At 43.0% G+C, this 19,733-nt stretch overlaps 1 protein-coding gene across 1 annotated transcript in view; it reads left to right on the forward strand.

Annotated features, from left to right (window-relative positions):
- Positions 1-19,733, forward strand: part of IQGAP2 (IQ motif containing GTPase activating protein 2) — a 286,934-nt gene that overhangs the window by 129,459 nt on the left and 137,742 nt on the right. Inside the window, exon 3 of the mRNA XM_019929807.3 lies at positions 13,813-13,969. Within this exon, the coding sequence (XP_019785366.2) occupies positions 13,813-13,969 (157 nt within the window). The remainder of the gene's footprint in view (positions 1-13,812; positions 13,970-19,733) is intronic.

The following is a 19,733-nucleotide window of genomic DNA, read 5'->3' on the forward strand; positions in this document are numbered from 1 at the left end:
TTTGTGTGGAAGCCTCCAGTGGGTGTTGATTTGGCAGGAAATCCCTGCCCAGTTCTTCTGGTTCTTTCTTCTTTACTTTTTCTCTGTTCCCAGCTCACGGTTACCTTCCAAAATGGAAGGTGCTTTGCACTGCAAATGACCATGACAGCCTCGTCTCCCCTGTAGCAAGTTCTAAGGAAGCCAAGTAGACAGAGTCCAACTTTTGAGTTCAGGTCTCCGAGGCACTTTGGTCCGCTGGTTTCACTACAGGGTGTTGTATGCCCCAGTGGCCTCCATCCAGCGGACTTTGCATCTTACACTTTCAGGTCAGCACAGCCAGGCTGCTTAGGTGCTTAGGAAAGATGCTCTTTGAAGAGCATGTGGTATCTGGTGGATCCTTTGGAACATTACACTTTAAACTGATGCTCACCTGCCTAACTCCTTTTTCTTCCTTTTGATCAACATTTGTTTCTTGAACACCCATTGCGTGCTGGGTACTTTTCTACCAGGTGACTCCACAGATGGTATCTGTTTTAGTTCTCATAACATCTCTGTGAGGTAGCTGGTGTTGTACCTAATCTTTAAAAAGGGGAAACTGTGGCCCAGGGAAATGGTTGCACACTAAGGTAATCATGACTAATAAATTGCAGAACCAAGTTTGAAGCCAGATTTTTGAGAACCCAAAGTCCAGTGCACAGCTGCACCCCATAGACACCTCTGAAAGTGACAGCAGCCTCTTCAGCCGTCCCAAAAAAGATGTTCACCTTCATCTTGTATTATCGCACCTCGCTTTGGGAAAACAGAGTCTATGAAAATCTGAATTGGCCTGTTTTGGTTTTGGAGAAGGCTCCACTGTGAGTTTCTTCTTAAGAAATGAACCTTCCTAGGCAGGTAGCTTAAGCCCTGTTCACCGAGTTCATCGTAGACAGTTTGTCAGAGCAGAGCAGAGTGTGGCAGACACGTGTGCTATGGAGGTGACAATCTGTATTGGAATCTCAGCCTACTAGCTGTGTAGCTGTGAGCAAGTTGCTTAACTCTCTGAGCCTCTTTCCTTCCCTGGTAAACGGGAATCATACCGATCCCATCAGGTTAGTGTGAGAATACATTCACGTAAGTGCCAAGTGTCAGCTAAGTGCCGAGCAACGTGCTAATCCCATGGGAGCTGCCGTCATTTGTGGTTGGCATTATCAGGATCGAGGGAGCTCCATTAGAGTGGAAACCTGGCTTGGGAACATGTATAAATATTTGTAGCACCCCTACGAAATACCATTTAAACCCCTAACTTGTGTAAGGCAATAATAAGATGTGTGTGTGGGTTGACAGGGGCTGGTGGGGTGGTGGGAGCGGAGGATGGCTTGGATTAGCCACGGTGGGATGTTGCAGACTGCCAAGAGGAGAGAAGGCATGTTGGACATAGCAAAATGCTGGCTTAGTTGCAGCCCTGTGGAAGTGTGCGTGGCAGACAAATAGTGCTGAAGGACAGATGGGAACAGTGACTTGTGTTGGCAGTTGGGCAGAGTGGTCCTGGGATATAGCACCGAGCAGTAAAAGCTCTGCTGTCTGCTTCTCAAGGTGTTTATTATGTGCCAGGCACTGTTGTTGTGCTTTTTTCCATCAACTCACAACAGCCCTCTGAAGCAGACTATGACTATCCCCAGCGTACAGGTTAGGAAACTGAGACACAGACAAGTTAAGTCCGTTCCCCAAGGCACACAGCTGGTAAGTGGCAGAGCTTGGGTTCCATCTCAGGCCTCTGCCTGCAGAGTTTGTGCTTTGAACCATTGCACTATATGCCTCTCAAAAGACAGGCAAGGGCCTTGCTCTTACGGTGTTTACATTCTAAGTAGGTGAGTCTGTCAAACAAATAAATATACAATCTGCCAGGTAGTAAGAAATACAATGAAGAGAAATAAAATTGGGTGAGGAGTTTTAGAGGATGATGGGGGTTGATGGTTTAGCTAGTGTATTATTTGCTTGGGCTGCCGTAACAAAATACCACAGACTGAGTAGCTTACACAACAGTTTATTTTCTCATGGTTCTGGAGGTCCAAGATCAAGGTGTCTGTGGAAGTGGTTTCTTCTGAGGCTTCTCTCCTTGACTTGCCAATGGCTGCCTTCTTGCTGTGTCCTCACTGGGTTTCCTTCCGTGTGTGCACAGCCCTGGTGTCTCTCTTTGTCCTAATCTCCTCTTCTTATACCAGTCATTGGATTAAGTCCTCTCCAAATGGCCTCATTGAAACTTAATCGCCTCTTAAAGGCCCCTTCTCTGGATAGTCACATTCTCTTGTACTGTGTGGGTTAGGACTTCAACATATGAATTTGGAGGGAACACAGTTCTGACCACAACGTTCTGCCCCTTTTTCCCCCAAATTTCTGTCCTCAGAGACAAAATGCATTCATCTACATCCCAGAAGCCCCAAAATCTTAACCCATTCTAGCATCAACTCTGAGTTCCAAGTCTCACCAAAGTATCTAAATCAGGTGTGGATGAAACTTGAGATGTGATTCATCCTGAGGCAAAAATTCCTCTCCGGCTGTGAAGCTATGCAGCCCAGAAGTTTTGTGCTTCCAAATTACAAAGGAGGGACAGCCATACAATAGACATTCCCATTCTAAAAGCGAGAAATTAGAAAGAAGAAAGGGGGTGATGGATCCCAAGCGAGTCTAAAATGTAGCGGGGCAAATTCTGATTTTAAGCCTCCAGAATAATCCGCTTGGTGGTCTGTCCTTTGGGCTCACCAGGCTGGTGGCCCTGCCTTCCAGACCCACAGGAACCCAGGAAGAGATAGCCTTGCCCTTTAAGGAGGAGCCGGTCTGGGCCTGTGGTGGGAGTGGCAGCCCTCTCAATCTCTGAATCTCCTTCGGGGTCATTCTTCCCTTATCCTGATGGATAACACAGCCAGAAAGCTCTGTTGTCCCATTCCCTAGAATCCTAGAGGTCTGACAGCCTTCCTTCACTGTTGCCCTGTCTTTGTCTCCTTTAGTCTAAATGAGCATAACCCCAAGGAAGAGTTGCTCACCGCAGCTAGAGAAAGCCCGCGCACAACAACGGAGACCCAGTGCAGCCAAAAATAAACAAATAAAAATAAATACATAAATGTATTAAAAAAAAAGAGAGAGAGAGAATAGGCTTGTGGTTCCCAAGGTAGAGGGGTGTGGGGGAGGGATGGATTGGGAGTTTGGGATTAGCAGATGCAAACTATTACATACAGAATGAATAAACCACAAGGTCCTACTGTATAGCACAGGATATTCAATATCCTGTGATAAACCATAATGGAAAAGAATATGAAAAAGAATATGTATATGTATAACTGAATCACTTTGCTGCACAGCAGAAATTCACATTGTAAATCATTTGTGCTTCAATAAAATTTTTTTTCAAAAAGCCCCTCAAATTCCAATTTTTAACTCTCACGACTCAAACAGAAGAAGGCAGTCTCACAGCCTAGTGTAAAATAAAAGTGGTAACAGGACACTCCAGGCTCCTTCCAGAGTAGGAGTAAAGGCCCCATGGTTTGGAGATGCAGACACTTTCACTCTTCAGTGTAAGGTCAGAGCATAGTACATTCGCTGTCCAAGTGGAGTAAACGTCCTAGGGTTCCATTTATTCCCTTGGAGCTCCCTCGTTGTCGTCACCTACCTCACAACTGTAAGTGACAGACAGCCTCGGCTGCGTCTTGCGGGTGCTGTTGTAACTGGGTGCTGGGTATGGGAAGCTTAGAGTCTGTCTAAATGGGGTCACCTCCTCGAGAGGTAAATATCTGATTGGTGCCTGGAGTTAGGAAGAATTATGAAGAGCATATATTTAAGCAACAGCGTAGGCTGTGAAGTAATTAACAAATTTTTTTCAAAATTTCTTTCAAAATAATTTTCAAAAGTTAATCAGACATATTGCAGATTGGGCTACAAAGTTTGCAGGCATTCTTATATCCATAAATGCCTCAGGCCGTTCCACTTATTTCTGTTTTCCTTATCCTATGTTTAAGAAACATAGAGGAAGAAGGGTTAAAATAATGCATTCAATATCATTTTCTAAGAAATAACTCACCAAAGAGATTCTTGGAAAAATTTATTTGAAGAGAAGGGAGGGACTTCCCTGGTGTCGCAGTGGTTAGGAATCTGCCTGCCAACGCAAGGGACATGGGTTCCATCCCTGGTCCGGGAAGATCCCACATGCCACGGAGCAACTAAGCCCCTGTGCCACAACTACTGAGCCCGTGAGCCACGGCTACTGAGCCCATGTGCCACACCTACCGAAGCCCGCGCACCTAGAGCCCTTACTCCGCAGCAAGAGAAGCCACCGCAATGAGAAGCCCGCGCATTGCAATGAAGAGTAGCCCCTGCTCGCTGCAACTAGAGAAAGCCTGCACGCAGCAACGAAGACCCAATGCAGCCAAAAATAAATAAATAAATTTATTTTAAAAAATAGATAGATAAAAAAGAAGGCAACCATGTGAGTGACATCTGGGCACCAGCTATCTGCTAGGTTCCATACTGGTGGTGTTTCATTTAATCCTCCATAACTCCTGAACTAGTGGCATCCTAACATCGGTGAGAATATGAGACTTACTGCTTAGGAAACTGAGGGACTTTGCCTGATTCACCATGTGGAACCAGGTCTGGAAAGTACTTGATGCTCAAAAATATTAATTGGATTAATTAATCTGTCAAGGTTACACATCTGGTGAGCAAATAGCCCAGATTCAAAGTTGGGGACATGCTAATAATAATTGTGGTTAATGTTTGCCAGGCTCTAACTATATGCCAGGCACAGTGCTAAATATATTATACAGATTCTCATTTACTCCTTACAAAAGCCCTCCAAAGGTAGATAGTTTAAGTATCTTTATTTTACAGAGAAGTCACTGGTATTATGCTAGAACTAGGATCTGAACTCAGAAAGTGTGAGCCCAAATGCCATGATTTTAGTCACCAAATTGTACTGCTTTTATCAGTTACCTGTCATTTCATCATATGAAATATTACCAAGTGATTTGGGAAAAAGGAGTTCCATGGTCAAAAAATATTGGGGGGAAACATTGCATCAAAAAGTAAACTTGGTTCCTGACTTCAGGAATTCTCTGAGCTTTCAGGATGCTAATGCAACACATGAATCCTCCAGAGAAGACATAGAATGCAACATTTTCTAAGTTCATTTGGCCCCCTTTCCCACCAGGACAGTATTAGCATCTCACTGAGCCAGTATTCTGTGGAACACAGTTCATGAAATGCTCGCCAAACTCGACAGAGGGTTGCTGTATCATCTCCTTCCTAAAGAGGAGAATGAGAAAGACGTCCTCAAAAGCCTGCTCCGTGCCTGTTAGGTTTTGGAGTCATATATTGCTTCTTTTCATGGTATTGTAAGTCTGTGTTTTAAAGAAAATAATTAGCATTATTTTAATATTTCACATCATTTTCTTATAGTGAACCAAATAAATTTTATATGAGAGAAGGATGGGGGCCCATGGATGCCTGCCTCAGTTGTGCAATATGTGTTTTTCGACATCCCTGTTCCCCTGAGCTAATTAGGCTGATAGAATTGTGGTGACAGTTTTTTTGTTTTTTTAATTGAATATAGTTGATTCACAGTGTTTTAGGTGTATAGCAAAGTGATCCAGTTTTTTAATATGTGTGTGTGTATACTTTTTCAGATTCTTTTCCATTATAGACTGCAAGATATTGAATGTAGTTCCCCGTGCTATACAGTAGGTCCTTGTTGTTTATTTTATGTATAGCAGCATGTATCTGTTAATCCCAAATTCCTAATTTATTCCCTCCCCTCCTCGTTGTGACAGTTTTGCCTCAGCCTCCAGTGAATGGAAAGGTTTACCGTGAGAACTGAATCTAACCCTGACTTCCGACATTTTACTTCTCATTGGCACAAAAGGTGACCAGTTACACTGTACACGTAAAAATAGCTGGTCGTTTTTATCCTTTTGTAAAATATTTCATATGCTGATTTTCAAAATGTTTCAGGAGAGAAATTGACTTGTAGTACTTGGAAGTTCACGGATTAGGGCACTACATTAAAACAGGGTTTGTGCAGAAAAAAACGCACTTTCTGTTTCTAGGCCAGCAGCTCTACTTTGGGGACATTTATTTCATACAGTGCTGTATGATAGAGACCAAGATTTATAGTTGGAGATTTCCTGAATAACAACTCAGATAGCAAATGCCTCAGTGAAACAACTTTCCTGTGCTCTGCAAAGCAAAAAGTAGCACAATAGAATGGATGGTTTGTCTCCAGATTTCTGTGAGGTGGTATTTTGGCTTTTGGTTTGGTTTTGTTTTGTTTGTTTGTTTTTGGTTCTCTTGCAAGACAAAATGACATTAATTATTTTTCTTTTTGGCCTTAACCTAAAATTGGAAAATTTTTACCTTTCTCTCCCCTTCATCCTTCTCCCAGTATCCTCCCCTGCCACACACCCCTCCTTCTCCCGGTCTCACTTGGAACGGACCTGGTACTTTTCCACACAGAGCTACTTAACGAAAACCATCTCAACTCAAACAAAAAAAACAAAAAAACAAATTTGAAGACAGTCTGCTTGAATGATAGAAAGGAAATTCCTTTTACCTCCATTTTGTTGTTGCCTGGTAAGTGATTCAGATTTTCCTTCTGCAGAGAGAAGAGAACGCATGCAATACTAATACAAAAGAGCCCCATTTCCTGCCCCCCACCCCGCCCCCCGAAAGGAAAATAAGGTTCTGCGACAGCCTTGAAGATGCTCATAAGGAATAGCTTCACCTCTGGTTTGGGATGAGATGTTCACATATTGGTGTTGAGGTTCAGTACGAGCAACCAATGGAAGGAACAGGGAAGAAGCAGTAAATGCGAGGGCAGCAGGAGGAGACACAGGCCAATTCTGGTTATCTGTGGGTTTTCAGGTCAAATTGAAGACAGTCTTTTTAACCAATGGTGCTGAGACAACTGGATGTCCACATGCAAAAGAATGAATTTGAGGGCTTCCCTGGTGGCGCAGTGGTTGAGAGTCCGCCTGCCGATGCAGGGGACACGGGTTCGTGCCCCGGTCCGGGAAGATCCCACATGCCGCAGAGCGGCTGGGCCTGTGAGCCATGGCCTCTGAGCCTGCGCATCCGGAGCCTGTGCTCTGCAACGGGAGAGGCCACAAGAGTGAGAGGCCGCGTACCACAAAAAAAAAAAAAGAAAAAAAGAAAAAAAAGAATGAATTTGGACCCTTACCGCTCACCAGTACAAAAAATTAACTCAAAATGGGTAAAAGATATAATAAATATAAGAGTTAAAACTATGAGGCTCTTAGAAGAAAACATAGGTGTTTGTGACCTTCAGTTAAGCAGTGGTTTCTTAAATATGACATCAAAGTACAAGCAAAAAATGAATAGATAAATGGGGGACTTCCCTGGTGGTCCAGTGGTTAAGACTTTACCTTCCAATGCAAGGGGGTGCAGGTTCAATCCCTGATTGGGGAGCTAAGATCCCACATGCCTTGCAGCCAAAAAACCAAAACATAAAACAGAAGCAATATTGTAACAAATTCAATAAAGACTTAAAGAAAAAAAGAATAGATAAATGGGGCTTCATCAAAATTACAACCTTTCTGTGCTTCAAAAGACACCATCAAGAAAGCAAAAAGACAAGCCACAGAATGAAGAAATATTTTCAAATCATGTACCTGATAAGGGATTTGTATACCAAATATATAAAGAACTCTTATAACTCAATTATTTTAAAAAACCCAGCTAAAACATGGGCAATGGATTTGAAACGATGTTTCTCTAAATAAGATATGCAAATGGGCAATAAGCACATAAAAAGATACTCAATATCATTAGCCATCAGAGAAGTGAAAATCAAAACCATAATGAGATGCCACTTTGTATCTACTTAGGATGGCTATAATCAGAAAGACAGCTGAGTGTTGGCAAGGAGCTGGGGAAATTAGAATCCTCACACAGCGCTGATGGGAATGTAAAATGTTGCAGCTGCTTTGGAAAAGTCTGGAAGTTCCAAAAAAGATTAAACATAGAGTTACCTTATGACCCAGCAATTCTACTCCTAGGTATATACACAAGAAAAAGCAGAACGTATGTCCTTGCAAACACTTACACACTAATGTTTACAGCAGCATTAGTCGTAGTAGCCAAATAGTGGGAAAAACCCACATGTCCCTAAACTGATAAATAAAATATGATATATATCCATACAGCAGAATATTATTCAGCAATGAAAAGGAATGCAGCCCTAATATATCCTACACAATAGATGAACCTTGAAAACATTATGGTAAGTGAAAGAAGCTAGTCACAGACGGCCATATATTTTATGGTTCCATTTACATGAAATGTCCAGAATAAGTAGATCTATAAACAGAGAGTAGATTAGTGGGTTGGAAAATTGGGAGTAAACAGGGAATATTGTAAACGAGTTATAGGGCTTCTTTTCAGAGTGATGAAGACGTTTTAAAATTGTTAAGTGATGGTCTCACAACCCTGTGACTATGCTAAAAGTCACTGCGTTATACATCTTAAAAGAGTATATGGTGTGTGAATTCTCTCTCAATAAAGCTGTTATTAAACACAACAAAATCACATAATTAGTGTCGTACAGAATTCCATTTATAATTTTACACTCTTGGACTAAAACTCAGCTCAGAGTTTTAAGTGCCCTGTTCCAGGGCATCCAGCTAGTGATTGGAAATCCAGACTTCCTGAACATCAGGCCAGTTGTTTTCTGTATTGTGATTGCGACAGGAAGTTTGACCCCAACAGACCATAAAAATCCCACTTAATGAATTGCATTGATTTGGCGGGGTAACACTAGCTTTGTAACAGATAAGCCACTGAGGCTGAGGTTGGCAGTGGAAATGTAATTCTTTTTCAGGTAACGTTCAGTAGCTTAAGGCGAGGATGAGGGGGTACAGGAGGCTCCTTACCACGCAGATAACCCAGGTCCCCGGGTTCCTCAGGGACCCAGGCTGATGGGAGATCTTCCATCTTCTTTCAAGGTTGCCCTGAGCTTTAGCATCCTGCTAGCAGACGGGGGGAGGGGAGAGTGGAGGCTTTTGAAACATAGGTCCAAAGGATATTCAGCCCACGTGATGACTGGGTACTCGTTTAGAAGCTTGCATATCATGGCCCCTGCTTCCCTGTGAGGTAGTTTAATACCCTGAGAGCAGTGTTAGGGAGCCAGCCTAGCTGGTTATGCTGGAGCGGAGTTTACTGACTGTTCCGGAAGAATGGTCTTGCTATCATCATTCAAACTTTATTGATCATATACTGACTAATAATTGATAAGTTTCCAAGCTGTATATTATGAGGAGACTCTTAGAGATCCTGCCTTGTCTTGCCAGAGTTCTCGAGGAGGTGACCCCATTTAGACAGACTCTAAGCTTCCCATACCCAGCACCCAGTTACAACAGCACCCGCAGGACGCAGCCGAGGCTGTCTGTCACTTACAGTTGTGAGGTAGGTGACGACAACGAGGGAGTTCCAAGGGAATAAATGGAACCCTAGGACGTTTGCTCCACTTGGACAGCGAATGTACTATGCTCTGACCTTACACTGAAGAGTGAAAGCGTCTGCATCTCCAAACCATGGGGCCTTTACTCCCACTCTGGAAGGAGCCTGGAGTGTCCTGTTACCACTTTTATTTTACACTAGGCTGTGAGACTGCCTTCTTCTGTTTGAGTCGTGAGAGTTAAAAATTGGAATTTGAGGGGCTTTTTGAAAAAAATTTTTATTGAAGCACAAATGATTTACAACGTGAATTTCTGCTGTGCAGCAAAGTGATTCAGTTATACATATACATATTCTTTTTCATATTCTTTTCCATTATGATTTATCACAGGATATTGAATATCCTGTGCTATACAGTAGGACCTTGTGGTTTATTCATTCTGTATGTAATAGTTTGCATCTGCTAATCCCAAACTCCCAATCCATCCCTCCCCCACACCCATCTACCTTGGGAACCACAAGCCTATTCTCTCTCTCTTTTTTTTTAAATAAATGTATGTATTTATTTTTATTTGTTTATTTTTGGCTGCACTGGGTCTCTGTTGCTGTGCGCGGGCTTTCTCTAGTTGCGGTGAGCAGGGGCTACTCTTCCTTGCGCTGCGCGGGCTTCTCATTGCAGTGTCTGCTCTTGGTGCGGAGCACGGGCTCTAGGCACGCGGGCTTCAGTAGTTGGGGCACACAGGCTCAGTAGTTGTGGCTCACGGGCTCTAGAGTGCAGGCTCAGTAATTGTGGCTCACGGGCTTAGTTGCTCCGTGGCATCACAAGCCTATTCTCTATATCTATGAGTCTGTTTCTGTTTTGTAGATAAGTTCATTTGTGTCATAGTTTAGATTCCACATATAAGTGATATCATATGGTATTTGTTTTTCTCTTTCTGACTTACTTCAATTTAGTAAAAATTATACTCTCTAGGTCCACCCTTGTTGTTGCAAATGGCATTATTTCATTTTTTATGGCCGAGTAATATTCCATCGCATATATGTACCACATACATATTCTTTGTCTGCTCATCTGTCGATGGACATTTAGGTTGCTTCCATGTCTTGGCTGTTGTACATAGTGCTGCTATGAACATAGGGGTGCATGTATCTTTTTGAATTAAAGTTTTTTCCGGATATATACCCAGAAGTGGGATCGCTGGATGATATGGCAACTCTATTTTGAGTTTTTTGAGGAACCTCCATACTGTCTTCCATAGCGGCTGCACCAATTTTCATTCCAACCCACAGTGTAGGAGGGTTCCTAGAGGAGCTTTTTGATGTCTTTCAATTAGTAGCTCTATGGCCTTGGCTTTTCTGGGCCTCAGATTAGCATCTGCAAGTGGTGATCGTAATAGCACCTTTCCTTATGGGGTGGGCTCGAGGATTAAATGATAATCCCCGTCAAGTATTAAATCCAGGTTCTAGAATAAAACAGTGCTAATCAACACTAGTTACCATTGATGGTAATAGCATTTTCTTTTGACTCTCAAGGTAGTGAAACATTGATGCCTAATGTTGCAAAAATGCTACATTTACAAGTCAGCGGCAGTGTCCTAAAAGATGTTATGATGTAACTGGGATGCTTGGAAAACGTTTTTCCTAAGCAGTCAGAATCTTTCATTTAATAACAATCTGTTGGGTGCCCACTATCTGTAAATACATTTCCAGGACAAAGGGATTATGAAAAGGAAGAAGAGATGGCTTTTGCCTTTGAGTACTTCATGATGTCATATGCATTAGCAATGGCTACATTTTAAATAGGCTATAGTTAACCTAAGTTTTTAGAATAGTGTTTTCAGCCAACTACACATATATTCTAACACAGACAAAAATTAAGGTGATTATCCTTTTAAAAAGTAAGACCAAGTCTAAAATATCACACTTCAGAGTTGTTTTTATTTTAATGTCCTGCCCCTTGGTCCCAAATGTCAATTTATCTCCCCCACTCCTACTACAAATTGTCAATTTACCTCTCTGTCACCCTTCATACATCTACCCCCGATTACGGGATTATTATAAAGCAGTTATATACTGTTGTGTTAGAAACAATTTTGTACATTTTTTCAAGATAATTATTTGAAAACAGGTTTGTTTTAATGTGAAGTAGCGTAATGCCGTAATTTGTAGTTTATTTCGATTAGAAACTTGGTCTAGTGCAGTGGCTTTTAACTTGGCCAGATTTTTATCAAAAAGGCAATGTTGTTATTGATTTCTTACATTTTTAAAAATGCATCAAGGCTCTGGTACTCTTACGTTCATTTGAAGCCCTTGTTTGTTATGTGAAAGCAAACTTGTCATCTCATTTTATCAGTTCCTTTTTCTCCCAGTTTCCCCAGTCCCCCTAGGATGTTAGACCTGGGAGAGACCTTAACATCCCATCCTTTTCATCTCCTGCCCCTTCAGCAGAGGAGAAAAATGAGGCCCAGAGAGGTTAGGGGGCATGCCTGGGGTCACACAGTGGATGTGGGGCTGAGTCCTCCCTCCACACGGGGCCCCTCTCCCTGGCTGGGAATATTCTCTTTCCTTTGACCCCCTCCTGCACTTTCTAAGCTGTCACCAAGTCTTGTTACCGTTTCCTTGAAATGCCTCTTGTTTTCCTTCCTTCCCCTTTCTTCCTGTCTCATCCAGTCCCTCCACTCCTCACAATGGGAGAGGCTGACAGAGCGCTTTATCTCTGGGGCATCCATCATACAAGATTACTTTTCTCTAATTACCACTGTCAGCCTGTCACTCCTCTGCTGCGAAGATGCCAATAGCTCCCTGCTTCCTGCGGCAGCAAACGTCATCACTTCTCTTCACGCCAGTTCCCTCAGAACCTCACTTCACTATATGTGCTCAGCTTTATTCCTTTCTTCCCACGAACCCCAAAGGCCCAGAGTCTTCTCTGGGTTTGCTCTGTGAATCAGCCATGTTTCCTTTATGGCTTTAGTATGTCCTGTTCCCCGGCTCCTAAGCGCTTCCCCTGCCTTTCCAAAGACTCCCCTTTTCTAGGCCAAATCCAGATCCCACCACCTTCTCATTGTTTTCCCTGTTACTCCAGTGATAATCTGATGATCCCCTTTATTCCCCAACTTTTTCTTCTTATGCACTAACATGTAGCATTGGGCAGCATAGCCTCTCTTACATGACTCCCTGGTTTTTCCCCACAATTGCGTTGCCGTCTCAATTATGCTTAATGCTCTTAGAAGGCAGGGCTTATGTTTATGCTTTTCTCATATACTCCACGTTTTCCATGGCCTAAATAAGTGGTCAGTAAATACTCCTTGCTTATTAGGGACTCTTTGAGCTTTTCAAAGATGTTGGCCAGAGCTGTGAGCGATTGAGACGTTTTACAGCGTTCACTGCTTGGATCACGATCGGTTGTTAATACTGCAGAACAGCCCTCTCCCGACTGCCAAGTGTTGATGGGATCGGCGCTCTCGCTGTTAATGATCTTCTGCGGGGACTGGCTATATAGGTGTGGAGCTCACACTCATAGTTGGTGACTGGGCGGTGGGTTCGTGGCAGGGAGGTGAGAGCTTGCACCCCTGCCTCTTGGGTCTTACAGTAGGGAAGAGTTCTTCAAGAATGGATAGGAAGCGCATTATTCTCTGAGCTCCACAGATTCTCGGCACACCAGTGTGAAATGGGAACTGGCCTGGCTCCCCTCCCACTGTGTGTTTTTGAGCCAGTAGTGACCTTGGTGCTCTCTTTTCTACAATACTGGCACAATGTCCTAAGATTTAATCTCATCTTTTTCAAAATCCAGTAAATAGCTTCCCCAAAAAAGGTAAGCATGCTGTAATAAGTTCCTGGTATTGGAAAAAGGAATGTGTCCTATTTAAAGAAGACAGTGTCTGCTCTCTGAATTTCACTGTCCCTTTTCCACGCTTCCTACCTTTCCTGGTAGTCATTTCCAGACTGAGGCAACTGCAAATTTTACTGCACCTGGGACTACACTCTCCCCACAGCATAACCCCTACAAGAATGTCCTCCACTAAGGGCTCATAAACTTGGAACTGTTTTCTTCTGTAATGTCAGCAAGACTCATTCCACCCATACAAATAGGCTTTGGCCTTTTTCCTCTTTGGCACAAAAGAGAATTGGCAGAGACTCTGATAAAAGTGAAGTCGACAAGCTCTGGCTTGGAAGTGAGTTCAGTGCCTCTGGGCTTGTCATCCCCCTTGTTCCTGTGTGTTCTGAATTCTTGTCCCACCCAGAAAGTTCTCTCTTCCCATCTGTGACACCTAAAGATGTTTCACATCCCGCTCCCTTTGTTAATGTCTCCATCACAGGTAGTAAGATACTGCATCTCTTCAGTTATAGAAAGTTACTTGAACTGGAGTCACCTTAAGGTTTTTTTAATCCCTTTAGGTGGATGGAAGTCTGCTTAGTGGAAGAATTGCCACCAACCACTGAACTGGAAGAAGGGCTCCGGAACGGAGTTTACCTTGCAAAGTTAGCCAAGTTCTTTGCCCCCAAAATGGTATCGGACAAAAAGATCTATGATGTGGAACAAACACGTTACAAGGTAACTGAGATCTAATTGGTCTGGCCTCCAGCTCAAAGTGGAAGTTCAGTCTTTCCCTTCCTTTCCTTTCTTTTAGTGTTTCTATAAGGATTTGGTGGGAGATGGGTTGTGGGGAAAGGGGATGTCCTTGGTCTTTTAAGCCTGTAAATAATCATTCCTGAGGCGGCAGCAATTTTAAAAGCAAAGCATTTGTCTATTTCTGGTCTGAGGCCAAGAGATCTCTGCTCTATGGGGCTTCCCAGCTCCCACCCCCATTATTCCTTCATGGAGGTCATTTTATTAGTGCCAGTAACTGTAAGAGTGGGGGGCCCTCTACCCCTCCTTTTTTCACCATCAACACAGTTTATTACTCCCCTTGTTCTCATCAAGGAATAAAGTACCCAACTAGGACTTGAACTTGTGGCCCTAAAGAGTTAGGCCCAAGGTGATTTAAAAAAAAAATTCTGACATTGAATAGTCAGGAACTCCTTTCCTTTTGGTGTTTAAAACAAATTAAGACTACCCTTTTTATATGCAACTAGTTTTAAGAATTATTTCATGGCTAATTTGGGAAGGCATATGAGTGAGAAAACCAAACCAAAATAAATACGAATCTTGTGTTAATAAAAAAATTCTGATATTTTTCAGATACATGTTTAAGTATTTTCAGATAAAGTGATATATCTATCATTTGCTTCAAAATAACTGGGAGGCGGTTGGACAGATGATTCAAGACTGGCCATGAGTTCATAGTTGTTGAGATTAGATGAGGCATGCAAATGAGTTCATTATACTATTCTGTCCAATTTTTATGATTGAAATTTTCCATTAAGAAGTAAAGGAGGAAAAAGTAAACACCAGCCTGAAAGACCCCTTCATTATATGTGTCTTCAAAAGGGAATTTTAAAATTTGTGCTGTTGGGGCTTCCCTGGTGGTGCAGTGGTTGGGAGTCTGCCTGCCGATGCAGGGGACACGGGTTCATGCCCCGGTCCGGGAAGATCCCACATGCCACGGAGCGGCTGGGCCCGTGAGCCATGGCCGCTGAGCCTGCGCGTCCAGAGCCTGTGCTCCGCAACGGGAGAGGCCACAACAGTGAGAGGCCCGCGTACCAAAAAAAAAAAAAAAAAAAATGTGTGCTGTTTCCTCCTGGAACATGTGATCCATTCTCCGCTTTGGGTCAGGGTTTCTAAAGCTTCTTTGAAACTTGATTCTTTATTTTCTTAATATATTGTGTTTGGTTTTTTTATCAGTATTTTTTATCTGCAGATTTTCAAGTATCCTTAAAAGTTATTTCTCTTAAAATTTCAAGGGTAACATTAAGTATAGTTGAAAATGGAATGATTTTCCATTTATTGCATGTCACACTACCCTTCAGTTGTTATTGAGACAAAATTTATTTTTTAAATGTGTGTATTGAATTCAGAGCAAATGTTTGAGTAATGGTTTATGCTAACAGTAGACAAGATGAATTGACATCTTTTTTGACAACTCTCTTTTCATCATCTAGCCCAAAAGGGAATTGAGCAAAAGTTTCTGCCTTGAATAACGTTATGAATAGAAGTGTTTGCATATCTTAAAATAAGTTTGAGTTTATTAAGTCATGTGTTTATTAACTCTAGATGTTTCTCCCTAGAGTAAGTTTTCGACCTTTTGTAAGACTTAAGTGAAACAAATGACTTAGCCAGCCAAAATTAAAGTTTGTTTTTTTTTTCGAGGAATACTTTAAAAGTTCAGACACGGTAAAAAATAATTTGTATCCCCCTTGTCACAAAATGAATGAACATTTATCCACATTTTAGAGCACGATTTTTGTTTTATTTTCATTACTGTTATGGTAGTTACCAAGATCTAGGCCTATTAGTACTAACAGCCATGTAGATTTTTTTTTTTTTTTTTTTTTTTTTTGCGGTACGCGGGCCTCTGACTGCTGTGGCCTCTCCCGTTGCGGAGCACAGGCTCCGGACGCGCAGGCTCAGCGGCCATGGCTCACACGCAGCCGATCCGCGGCATGTGGGATCTTCCTGGACCGGGGCACGAACCCATGTCCCCTGCATCGGCAGGCGGACTCTCAACCACCGTGCCACCAGGGAAGCCCCAGCCATGTAGATTTGATGATAGAGTTAAAGTGTAGTTGGCGCCAGGCCTCCCTGGAAAGGGATTGTGGGTATTTTGATGTGTGAATAGTGAGAATCAGGCCAGAAAGACAGACCTTTAGTGAAGGTGAGACTCAGAGCAGCGGGTGGGCTGATTCTTCCCTCTCCTGGCACATTATACACCTTGAATATAGGTGTCTCTTCCCAGTTTAGCTGTGGACCCCCTCATGGCAACTTAAACAGGTACTGTTTCCTCCTGGCATCAGAGATCCTATTATTTGAATCAGTAGCAGCTTCTCTTTGGGATGGGGACGGGGAAGTGATTCCAATTTCTTGTTAAAAAATAAAATACCTGTGGCGCCTAAGCAGATGATGACATCCCTGAGCAAAACATCGTGACAGAGGGAAGTGTTCTATGTTGCTGTCACCCGTGCCGCCAGGCCTCCACTGGGGTGCACAGAAGAAAGGCTGCTAGGAGAGGCATGGAAAGAAGGGAGGTGGTGGATGGAGGGTGGTAGATGCCAGCTGTGATGTGGGAGAAACACGGGGCAAATGGAAACTACCCCTCTGTTAATTCACTGGAGAAAAGAGGCTTTTCTTAAAAAAAAAAAGGCTTTTCTTTTTCTCCTTTTATTAAATCCTTGAAAGTGTCCTTGAATGGAAATTGTCAGTGATTTGCCATGTAATCATAAGTTTTTATGTTAAGGCCATTTCATTTCTTCTACAGAAATGAAAGGAGACCAGTATTAGTGGGCAGGAGACTTAGCTTCCCGTTCATGTGTTCTTCAGGTCTAAAGCCCGTCACGCACGTGGTCCTTTCTAAGGAGCACTAAATCACGGGACTGCGAGAGACGTTGAAACACAAGGGAACACTTGCTAACCTAGGCCCGTCTCTTGGTATGCCACCTGGAAACCATGAGCTCAGTGAGCCTGGGTGCTCACTGCAGGGTCTGCCTGGACTGCAGCCGTAAAATATGACCCACCTGTTGGGCAGGGTGTCCCCGATGCAAAAGCTCTGTCCCGAATCGCAAGGCCTCAGTTGTGGCACTGATGATGGCTTTGAGCTAAGTAGATGGGAGCTTTCATGCTGCCCCATCCTCTTTGTCTGCCAGCTTATCTACCGCCTTGGCCCCTCATTAGCTTAGGTTTAGAAAGATATGCTAGGTATTAGAGTTAAACCTTCCAGTGATGAGTATTCTTTCCCTGACCATTCCCACCACCCCCCTTCCAGGTCTGAGTTGCATGGTCATGCCATGCACACAAGGACACACCACGGAGTACTGTAATGATTATTTTGTCATGAAGGCAAGAACTGTGTGTGTCTCCTCTGTCATATCCCCAGTGAATGGTGCAGGTTCTGGCCCATAGGCTGTGCTGGGGAAATAGCTGTTGGGTGAAGGAACGAATGACAGTAGTTCGTAGTAAGCCAGAGTGCTCCGTTTCTTGTCTTCTATTCTTTATTCAATACTTTATTCAATATTTACTGAAACTCTTCCTCTAAGTGTGATGCTCAAACTTCCTGTGGGACCCCCTGATGGGTGTGTGTAAAAACGTCAACTTTTGGGCCCCATCCCAGACTACTGAGTCAGGCAGAATCTTAGCCAGGGACCCAGGAAGCTGCATTCTTAATAATCACCCCAGGCAGTTTTTTTCTTAGAGTCTACAAAGGTTTGACTATAGGCAGACACACATTAATATAATACATTTTAATAAAGTTATACAGAAAGCAGATAAAATTGTCCTAAGATAGAAATACGTAAAGGATACGGCTCAATTATCCATACAGTACTTATTAGTACCTACCATGTGGCAGCCACTGTTCCAGGCACCAGTGGCAGACTGGGCAGCAGGGCAGACATGATTTCATGGTCAGTTGGAGAGAGAGACTGTGAGTAAAATAGACAGTTGTGAATTGTGATAAGTGTATGAAGGAAGAAATGAAAGCCAGAATTATTGACAGATAGCCATGGGCTTCTCTGAGGAGACATTTACTCTGAGGCTGGAAGAATGAGAGGAAACTCGTCCGTATGGAGAGTTAAGGGTAGGGAATGGGGAGGATGGTCCAGAGAGAAGGGACCCATTTGTGAGAAGCTCAAGGAAGAAAAGAGCTTGGCCAAGTTGAGTGGCTGAAAGGCTACGGTGAGGGACAGTGGTAAGAAATGAGACCAGGAGGGAAGCAGAGACAGATTACTCAGTGACACATGGAGGACCTAAGTACAATGAGTGACTTCAACCTAAGTACAGGGGGAAGCTGTTTCAGTGTTGGCAGAGACATCATGGTACAGTATGTGCTTTAGAAAGATTTCTCTACTGCTATGTGGAGAACACATTGGACGGAGGGTGGACATGCAGGCAGAGTGCATGAGGGGATTACTCAGTCCAGGTGACAGGTGACAGTGGCCTGCAGAGACAAGAAGTGAGTGGATTCAAGAGGGAAAACAAAGGGTGAATCCTGGAAAGGGGCTGGAAATGGGTGGAAGGCAGTGAAGAGAAGACGGCTGGGTAGATGGTAGGAGCCAACCAAGAATAGTGTGGTCAGTTCTAAAGGGGGTTGGGCTGGTAAAGAAGCCAGGAAGGTTTCCATGGTGGGGCTTGAAGGATGAATGTTCCCAAGCCAACTAGGATGACCAAGAGAAAGAGGAGGAGGTAGGAGGGGCATTCCTTGGAGAGGATTCAGTCTGATAAGGCTCGAAGCCAAAGAACACTATCACTCTGGACAGTGCATTGACAGTTGCAGACGTACAATAAACGCGCATTGAACACTTAGGTGGGCCTTAGATAGGGAAAGCATGTACATAGTGGTCAGTAGTATGAGCTGTAGAACCGAAACACCTCAGAATCTGGCTTCGCCACTAACTTTGCCTCTGTGAGCTTCAGTTTCCTCCAATGTAAGGTGGGAAAATAGTAACAATATCAACCTTGTTGAGAAATTGTGAAGAACAAATGTGATCTATGCAAGGCCCAGTGCCTGCCTGACAGAGGTAAGCACACTGTAAGTGTTACACTGTAAGTGTTACAGGTGTTTGTCCTGAGGCTCTGTGAGCAGTAAATTAACCAGAATATTTGGACTTGAAGTCAGGGAATTCTGCAAGCTAGTCTTGATCCAGAGCTCAACAAGTTAGGTCAACTCGAGTGTCTTAAATACTTAGGGCATCAGTTGCCTCATCTATAAAATGAGCAAATTAGAATAATTACTGGTTTTAAACTACCTCATAGTTCTAAAATGCTTTGATCCTGATATGTAAGAAGTTACCATCCAAAGAAGTCTTACATAATACCTCATCTATTCATTTTAAACTACAGTAATCTTTTTTGCTGGTGCTGTAGCAGCTCAGCAGTAGAAAATCAGCATATACTCTCTAGTCTAATACATGAAAGAAATTAGGTAGATGTGCAGTAACAGCCCTTGGCCAAGTTATGACTATAGACATACCACCTGGCCTAATATATTAATATTAGTGTAGGACTGGTGAAAAAGTAGACAAGTTATAAATGGTTATAGTAGACTAAGGTTATTTTGAGCCTGTTTGGAAGACTGTTTTTGTTCTAATTGAAGTAAACGTGGTAGATTGAAGATGTTAATGCAGTTCACTCACTGAAGCTTACTCCTTAAATAGGCAGGCATGGGCCATAGGGTTCTGAGGTCAGCATTCCTCAGGTGTTTAAAGCGGACGAAGGATTTAAAATCTAT

The sequence above is a fragment of the Tursiops truncatus genome, chromosome 3 (assembly GCF_011762595.2).
Source record: "Tursiops truncatus isolate mTurTru1 chromosome 3, mTurTru1.mat.Y, whole genome shotgun sequence".
NCBI classification, from domain to species: Eukaryota; Metazoa; Chordata; class Mammalia; order Artiodactyla; family Delphinidae; genus Tursiops; species Tursiops truncatus.